This window comes from Lactuca sativa, chromosome 6 (genome assembly GCF_002870075.4).
Source record: "Lactuca sativa cultivar Salinas chromosome 6, Lsat_Salinas_v11, whole genome shotgun sequence".
Classification (NCBI taxonomy): domain Eukaryota; kingdom Viridiplantae; phylum Streptophyta; class Magnoliopsida; order Asterales; family Asteraceae; genus Lactuca; species Lactuca sativa.
In genome coordinates, this window is record NC_056628.2 from 137814904 (window position 1) to 137823786 (window position 8883).

Here is an 8883-nt window from a genome sequence, read left to right on the forward strand (position 1 = left end):
TAGATTTAAAGACGGTTTTAACAACTATTTTTATTTTCACGACCTTAATCACTATTAAATTCATGTTTTCATAATAAAAATGTCAAAAATCATGTTTTTCTAATATGAAACAATTTCTTATGTATCATCTATTATCATCACATAGTTCAAAGTTTGAATGGATTATTGTCAAAAATGTAAGGTTAAGGTGGCACAATCTCATGGTTTTCTCTTGTTTTCGCGTTTTCGCAAACTATTTGCATTTTCACATGAACCCTCACACACACACACACACACACACACACACACACACACACACACACACACACATATATATATATATATATATATATATATATATATATATATATATATATATATATATATATATATATATATATATATATATATATAAGACCATTATATTTTGTGAGGCATGAGACATAATTCTAGCCATTCAATTTGGAAATAAAAAAATATTTTTAAAACGCAAAATTAGTGAAATTTTTCAAAAAAAACTTAAATATTACTTTTGTCATTTAGATTATCCAAAAAAAATAAACAAAAAATTCCAATTATACATTACCTATTGAATAAAAGATTATAGTATAAATATTTAAATCGAATTTTTATAATGTTACAATATTTTAGTAAAAATACTAACTATAAATATTCAAACAATTCCAATAGAATATAATATTCTCACAAATCTAACAAATCTATTAAAAAAATTAAGTGATTGTATTATGCGTTAACTGATTGCGTTATGCTCGTTGTATTACGCTATCAACTCATAAAGGCATTTTAAGCTTCCAAAATGAAACCTTGTTTTAAACAAGTGTGAAAGCATCACAATCACATCCCACACCCATTGAAATGAAAAGTTGTAATCGCTTACAGTTTACAAGAAAGGAATTGCATCAGTTTAACAATATATAATTTTATTACTTTCTTACATTATGCAAATGTTTTTGTGATCATGATCTTAATAGTAGTTGATAATGATTTATGAACTTGTGAAATAATATATGCTCCATAGGCCCAATCCACATCATGCCAAACCATTGAGCCCAACTATAACCAAACCCCGATACTTGCAAAAACCCCAACATGAACACTTAAAGTAAAAACTTCGAAAATCCAAAACCCAATCATCATTGACAAGGTTCTAAAAGAAAAATAGAACAAAAGTCAAACAATATTTGATGCCAATTCTCGAGTAAATCATAAATCTAACTCCTTTATAACACAACCTAACCTAATAATAATCATAATAATAATAGTAATAATAATAATAATAATAATAATAATAATAATAATCACCACAAATACCTTCCTTCCCTACAAAAGACCAATACTTCTTCTACCAAACAATAACATGAAATGACTAACTTACCCCTAACCCCCTTCCTATCCCACCACCCCCATCCAAAAAACCATATGCATGGCTTACCGTAATTCTCTAACTCCTCTTCTTTCGTTTCTTTCCACTTTTTGACCCGCCCTTTGTGGATTCCGGAGTTTTTGCTTCCTCGGAACCGGATTTCGCCTTTCCGGGGCCGTTGGAATTGGAATTGGACTTGGTGGCGGTCTGAGGGGTTTTACCTTTTGACTTGTTGACCGCCTTTGACTTTGGTGTCTCTTCGTCTTCCTTTGACTTTCCGGATGCTGCATCGGTTGACTTGGCGCTGGTTTTTTGAGATGTGGATTTGTTGTCTTTTGAAGAACCTTTTGATTTGACAGATGATGACGTGGCACCTACTCTGCTTATTGTTTATTTACACATGTCAAAATTGTATAAAAAATAAGGACAGTTGGCTAAAAAATAAACAAACAAACTAAAGCAGATTTGTTAAAAGATGGAACCTCATAAAGTGTAAATGACCATTTTACCCTTTTCAGTGCATGTTTTAAGATGTACCTTTTGGCAGAATCTTTAGAAGCAGATGGTGTGGGGTCGGTTTTTGATTTCTTCTTTTTGTGTCTGAATCAAAATAAGCGAGAATATTAGAGAGAGAGAAATTAATCAAAGTGAAAAGGGTAAAGGTTAAAAATGTAAATATACGTTTCAGGGGAAGCTTCTTCTTCTTCGTCTTCTTCTTCTTCATTTTGGGCTTCGGTGATTGGCTCCTGTGAAGTGAACCACATGAGCTACAATTTCACAAACAAAAACAACATCATAATAGTAAGGGCATTTTGGACATTTGAGTTCCAGCATGTCCTCACTCTCAAGTCTCACCTCATCCTGTTGTTCCAAAATCTCCCATTTTTGTGTTTTCAGATTCAATATCTCTTCATCTCCATCCACATATGAAACCTGTTAAACTCTAAACATATTAGAACAAGAAAAGATGATATAAATATAAATATAATAAAGCATTTGCATATTATAACCTTATGCTTCTTTTTAGCAGAATCAAATGACTCAATAACACCTTCATAATACCTACAACCAACAGCAATAAAAATAAATGACTCAATGGAAATCATTTGTTTTAAAATTATATCAAAATTATAATATCATAAAATAAATGCACTTACGTTTTATCTTCAGGCCACCAAACTTTGACCTTCAAACCAACCAGGCTTTTATCATACTTCACCTGAAATATTTTTCATATGTTAGAGAGGATGAGGGCATTTACGTCTTTTGCACAGTTGGAATACGTACTTTATCTTTTCCTGTATTACGCTTCCTTTTTGAACTATTCCCTGGGGTGCCCTTTGTTGCAGACTTTGGAGAAGACTCCTCCATCTCCTTCATAATCCAAAAATAAAAAAATAAAAAAACATTATCTTTAAATAAATTTCTTTTTTTAAATTGAAAAAAAAAAAAAGAAAAAGGAGAGAGAAAGAGACTACTGACATCATCACCCGATAAAGATTTTGTTTGCTCCTTTTCTGCAACAGTTTTACGTTTTTTTCCATCATCCTTCTTCTTTGAAGAAGATTTAACATTTTCACCTGAATTACCAATATTACCCTTTTTAGCAGCAGACACCTTCAGTGGCTTGCTATCTGAATCACTTTCCTCATCTTCCTCGACATTTTTACTTTTCTCCCCCTTTTTAACTGACAACTTCAGTGGTTTAGCATCTGAATCACTATCTTCTTCTTCTCCTTTCTTCACAGATTGTTTTACATTTATACTACTCTCATCGACTTTCTTCCCCTGTTTTGACGATTTTGCCCCTGATTCACCCACATCCATTTTCTTACCACTCTGCTTCCCTTTCTTCCCTGATGCTTTTGACGGTTTTGCCCCTGAACTACCCGCATCCACTTTCTTATCAGCCTTCTTCAGAGGCTTATTATCATCAGAATCACCACCATCTTCCGATTCATCAATGGCGGCGGCCGGAACTTTGGCAGCAACCGCCTTGTTCTTGGCCCGCCCGGTTTTCTTCGGGCTTCCGGATTTGAATGGGGAGGCGGCATTTTCAGGGGCGTTTTCGTCTTTTTGAAGTGGTTTCTTTTTGGACCTGACGGGTCTCTTGACTTGACTTTCATCTGGAAGGCTGTCACTTTGAGAAGGGGAAGGGGAAGAAACATTCTCAGCTTTACTTTCAGGGGCGTTTTCGTCTTTTTCTGTTTCTGATGGATTAACTGCTTCATTAGAAGACTCTTTAACAGGCGAAGTATGAACAACAACATCAGGTTGTTTCTCTGCTTCTTCTTTCTCACCTTCAACATGAGAAGAATCAGAAGGCTCCCCGGAGTTTACTGTTGTGTCGGATTTAGTCCTTGTACTTTTGGAAGTCTGTTCTGGTTTTGATTCCGGCTTTGCCACATCAGCATCTGACTCATCAACATCATCAAGATCAAGTTTCTGTTCGTTTTTGTCTTCTTGTGGCTTCTTTGAAGGTTCTTGATCAACTGAAGCTTCTTCATCCCCTTTCACTCCATTACTCATAACTGACTTTGGAGATCTGTCTAAAGTAGGATCTTCATCATCATGACATGTATCTTCTTTAACCACCTAATTAACAATTATTTTTCAACTTGTTAATATATTTACTAAAAGCCAAAAATATATATATTTTTTTTAAACTAATTAAAAAAAACACCTGATCCGTGTGATCTGATGATGCTGTTGTAAGCTTACTCTCATCAGCCTGTAGCATGCCATATTGTCATAATTTGAGCCATTAAATATTTCCATTTATAGCAATTGGAATTTAATAATTAAAAAAAAAAAAAAAAAAAAAAGGAATGAAGCATGCCTGTTGTGTCTCATCTAGAGATCCCTTTGTTGATTTGCTCTCATTGGCCTGAAAAAGAGTGAAAATTTATTAAGTCTTTGTAATGTATTAAGTCAAAAGAAGCACAAATTTAGTCAATGAAATCAATCAATAAATACCAGTTGTACCCCTGAAGCATTTTCATCATCATGTTCAATTGTAGCAGGTGTCCCTTCACATACTGAAGCCACAACTTGAGTGTACATATCTAATGTATCACCTAAAGATATGACAGCTGGCATCAAGTAAGGCTTTAACTTAGCTGCAGATTTCAAAATCACCCCTTCCCCCAACTTTCTAGCTATTGGTAAAACTCCCTAAACAGACATTAAACTTTTTATCAGTAAAAAAAAAATGGAAAACTAAAAGAAAAACTCTTAAGTCTTAATTGTTACCTCACTATTTTTTTTAACACTAGCCAAGATTGGTTTGAGCATTTCAACTGAAACTTCTTCACTTTCTTCTAAAACCAATACCATTATATTTTCCATGGATGAATATATGGATTCAAGATGATAATCCCTGAAATAATTGTGCATAAAGATACAGTCATTATATTTGTTTATTAAATCCTAAATCAAATAAATCAAGCACTTATGAAATACATTATACACCACACCTTACTGATCTTAAAAAATGCTCAAACATCTCCACAATCAGCTCATCACATTCAAGATCAAGCATGATGACACATGATCTAACTTTGGAAACAGTTTCAAGAATTGATGACCTTTTGTTATAAGATCGACTAGATTGGTCTGATAAATCTTCAAAGGAGGAAACAATCAGTTGAAAAACATCCTGTGAAAGACAATCACAAAAGAGGTTTGTTTAGAATGAGAAGATGAAAGGAAAGAAAGTATATGATATGGAGGGGTGTATGGTTGTATGGTGTACCCTCATTTGGTCATCATTGTAGGGTGCATCAGGTGCTGTGATTCTTGTTATTTCACTAATGCATGAAGCAACTGCAACCTTCACATCCACATCTGAATGCCCTAAAAGACTGTCTTGAATCAATGCTCTCATTGATGGTTTCAGTGCATCTAGCATTGACTTTTTCGGGGACTGGTCAACTTTTGATAGAAGTTTCTCTACTTGCTATTGAGCAAAGTCAAAAAGAAACATTAATTTTTCATTTTAAGGATAAAACATAAAGTATTATAATCAATAAAAGTGTATTACTGATTACTCACACGTATTTATATCAATCTAAGACAATTATTTCTTTACTGATATCAAGGATGCGTCAATTTTCTTTGTTGCACAAATATTCATCAAAAAGTGAAAAATATTGTCTCCTTTCCACAACTATACACAAACTAGTAGTAGTTGAGCATCAGCTGAATATTCATACGGCATTCAGTGGCTCCAACATTCAAACTAAAGTGAATTATGTGATCCAAATGAATCTTAAATGCCTTATAATGGGTGCCATTAGATAAATTAGCTAAGTTACTTTTTAAAAAAGAAAACTTTGCAATTCTTATCACCCTAAAAGCAAAGTTCTATGGTTGATTTGACACTCTATGTTCCCTATAACTAAAGGATATATATATCTCAAAATCAGAGAGCAGTATGTTTCAGATTTAGGCGCACACTCCTTTGTAGCTAAAAGAAATATTCATCATAAACCTAATTGGTTACCCTCAATTATAGATCAATTTTTCAAACCTCAATCAGAGGTGGGGAAATTCCTAATTTTCTAGAGCTTCTAAGAATTATAAATTCTACGTGATTTCAGGTGAACACCAAGTAATGAAGATTTTGGGTGATTCACGTGTAGTAATGTTGTTCTTAGAATATATAAAGCGAAAATCACAAAGATAGCAAGTATGGAACAAGAAATTAAAAAAAAAAAAAAAAAAAAAAAGGCATTTGTAGAACTAGGTACCCCAAGATACTTGGAATTGGGAAAGCAATACATACACCTCAAATTGCTATTGATAACCCCAACTGTTTTGAATCAGAATGAAAACTGTAGAACAGGCAACATGTATAGAAGATGCAAGATTGAACAGACTAGTTTTATCACAAATCATCCACAAAGCTTTCCACATAATATACCAATTAAACTCTCACTCACTCCTTGATAATTCCTACTTTCGAGTGTCAAATGTGTCGAATTCTAGATTTGGAAATGCGAAAGGTCGAATTTCAAATATCAAATGGGCATCTTTTTGAAACGAAACTCAAATTAGGGGCTTACATCAAGAACAGGGAGAAGTCCATCGACCGAATCCGGGGGATGTGATAACTGTTTCCCTGCCTCCTTAAGCTGTTGCTCTAACTCGGCCTCTGTAGATGCCATCTTCGGCTTCCCTCTTTCTTGGATCTTTCTGAACCACAAAACCAGTCAATTTCCACCTCAGTCTCCTCTCACCATTCGAAACCCTAACAAAAGTCACCGTGAAACGACGCAACACAAACAAAAAACAAAATCCCACAACGGATATACAGAGTACAGAAGAAGAAAAAAAAACCTCTAAATTTTCAAGATATCTTTTGAGGAAACCCAACAGTATTACAAAAATAGAGTGTCTGGTTGTCTAGAGAGAGAGAAACTAAAAAGCAGAGAGAGAAGGAAGATACCGATAGGTTAAAATGGCTCGTATATGTCCGATATATAGATATATATGATAGATACAGAGATATAAAAAGGGGAATTAGGGCTTGTAGTTGTTTGTGTGAAATTTGAATCGAGGTTGGAAGAGATCGAGAAAATTGAGGAAATCTAAGGGAACAAGTATGCAGATTTGAGCATTTTTGTAGGTATTTAAACAGTTAAAAAAATAAGATACTCATCTGCAATTTTTCAAAAGTAAATGCTCCCTTTTTTAAACTAGATTCGAATGATTTATCATTTATCTTTTCTTTTTCGGCCCAATTTAGTAAAAAGACAATTCTTATGTCCTTGTTTGCAATTAACAACAATTCGTATACAAGACAATTAAATCTTTTACTATACTTTCATAAGTCTTTTCTTGGGTTACTAAACTTACAATCTAAGTCCTATTTTTTGTAATTTAAAAATAATTTGTAGACAAGACAAATAAAACAATTGTTATAGTTTCATATCTCCTTGGTTTATTATTCTAAGGCCTTCTTTTTACAATTTAACAACAATTTGTATAAAGACAAATCATCCGGGTGTAGTAAAAATGTTAATATCTTAAAGCATACCGAGGTGGGGGTGTGGTTTGGACGGTCGTGTGCGCCATCGATGTACCCTTAAGGCAGCATGGTCGGTATTATGGTGATTAGATGTGGTTCGAATCACAGTTGACTAGAGTCCACGAGATAATAGGAAAATATATTTATTGAAACACCGACGGTCTATCTACAAAATGTTGCGAGTTAAGGCTTCTTACACCAACTTCAACGACATATTTAATGATCTTACATATATGCATGCTAGTGGTGCAAAGTATTTCGGCATTTTAACTACGACGCTTGAAACTTACAAAGTAAAATACAAAGGTCAAACATTTTCCAATCAAAAAACATGGCATGTTTGCCATAAAGGGCCAAAGTGGGTGCTTCAACTAGAATCGGCTTTGCAATCAAATGTATCAAAACATTCGAGAACATCGGAATGGGATGTTGGTATAAGACGCACCTCAACGAAAATTTTGAGGAGTGTGACATCCAATTTTGGGAATGCTTTTAAGAATTTAATTGGGATTTAAAAGTTTCTAAAGTTGGACGAATGCATGGCATGACCTTTGGTTGCCCACGACACTAACCTTTAATGAATGTCACGGTGTGACATGTTGGCACGACGCGACATAGCTAACGAGAGAAACCCTAATTCTCGGTCTTTGGGCTCTATTTAAGAGCTCTAACTCCTAGGGTTACCTTATATGGCATCCCCCATCCTCTGAGAATATCTCTGCCCCAAACCTTAGCCTCCATACTTGAGTTTTAGGTGTTTAAGCTTGGTTTTATGAAGCTTGAGGGTAAAGGAAGCCTCTTTTGGTGCAAGAAAGCTTGGTTCCAGCTCAGATCCATCATTCTTACCTTATTTCTGGTCATTTGGAAGTATAAAACTTCAAATTTGATCTTTACTTTTTTAGATCTAGTTTAATGTCTCATTTGGTAGCTTTTGGGTCCCTTTCTTGATGTTATTGGAGTTTAGACAATTTTGAAACAATATGAGTGACTTAAATGACTTATAGGCACTACAAACAAAATGATATTTAGTGGCACAAACTTTTAATGGCATATATTTTATTGTGCCACTATATTATACTTTTAGTGTCATATTTTATATTGTACCATTGATAACAAAAAAAAAATGATTCAGAAACTAAATTCCTTCTAAGTTTTAATTCTCTCTTGTACTTACCACCTAAACTTTATTCAAATTAATCAAAAAATTGACATCTTATTTGTTTCCCTCGATTTTGAGTATTACCTTTTTTCCATTACACCTTAGTCGACTAAAATCGGAACTTCCATATCAATGGGGATCATGAAATTGGCTCTCCATTACTACATTACGATTGCCTCATCCAGTATTACACATCATTAATCCGCAGCCTCTCCACCAGAAGCATCCCAATTTCAAAATTTCTCTTCTCGTTGTGTGTAAATGTGCAATTGTTGTTGGATTTCATCATTCCATCCTATTAAGGTAATCAACTACGTGACTTTACAAAAA

General features: G+C 34.0%; 1 protein-coding gene across 6 annotated transcripts; it reads right to left on the minus strand.

Moving 5' to 3' along the window:
- Positions 1–1103: 1103 nt before the first annotated feature.
- On the minus strand, positions 1104–7048 carry LOC111893935 (sister chromatid cohesion protein PDS5 homolog C). 6 transcript variants are annotated; one of them, XM_052764726.1, is made up of 16 exons: positions 6813–7048; positions 6430–6614; positions 5118–5321; positions 4840–5021; positions 4616–4742; positions 4349–4537; positions 4203–4250; positions 4047–4094; positions 2846–3958; positions 2651–2737; positions 2521–2582; positions 2374–2425; positions 2219–2296; positions 2045–2109; positions 1901–1963; positions 1104–1742 (listed from the first exon to the last, which is right to left on the minus strand). In XM_052764726.1, exons 2-16 carry the CDS (start codon positions 6529–6531, stop codon positions 1442–1444), a joined length of 2721 nt encoding a protein of 906 aa, XP_052620686.1. In that variant the 5' UTR covers positions 6532–6614; positions 6813–7048; the 3' UTR covers positions 1104–1441. The 6 variants fall into 6 exon arrangements, with proteins under 6 accessions (XP_052620686.1, XP_052620681.1, XP_052620682.1 ...); XM_052764721.1 differs by having other exon boundaries at positions 4340–4537; XM_052764722.1 differs by having other exon boundaries at positions 4340–4537; positions 6430–6559; positions 6813–7008.
- Between the last annotated feature and the right edge of the window lie 1835 nt (positions 7049–8883).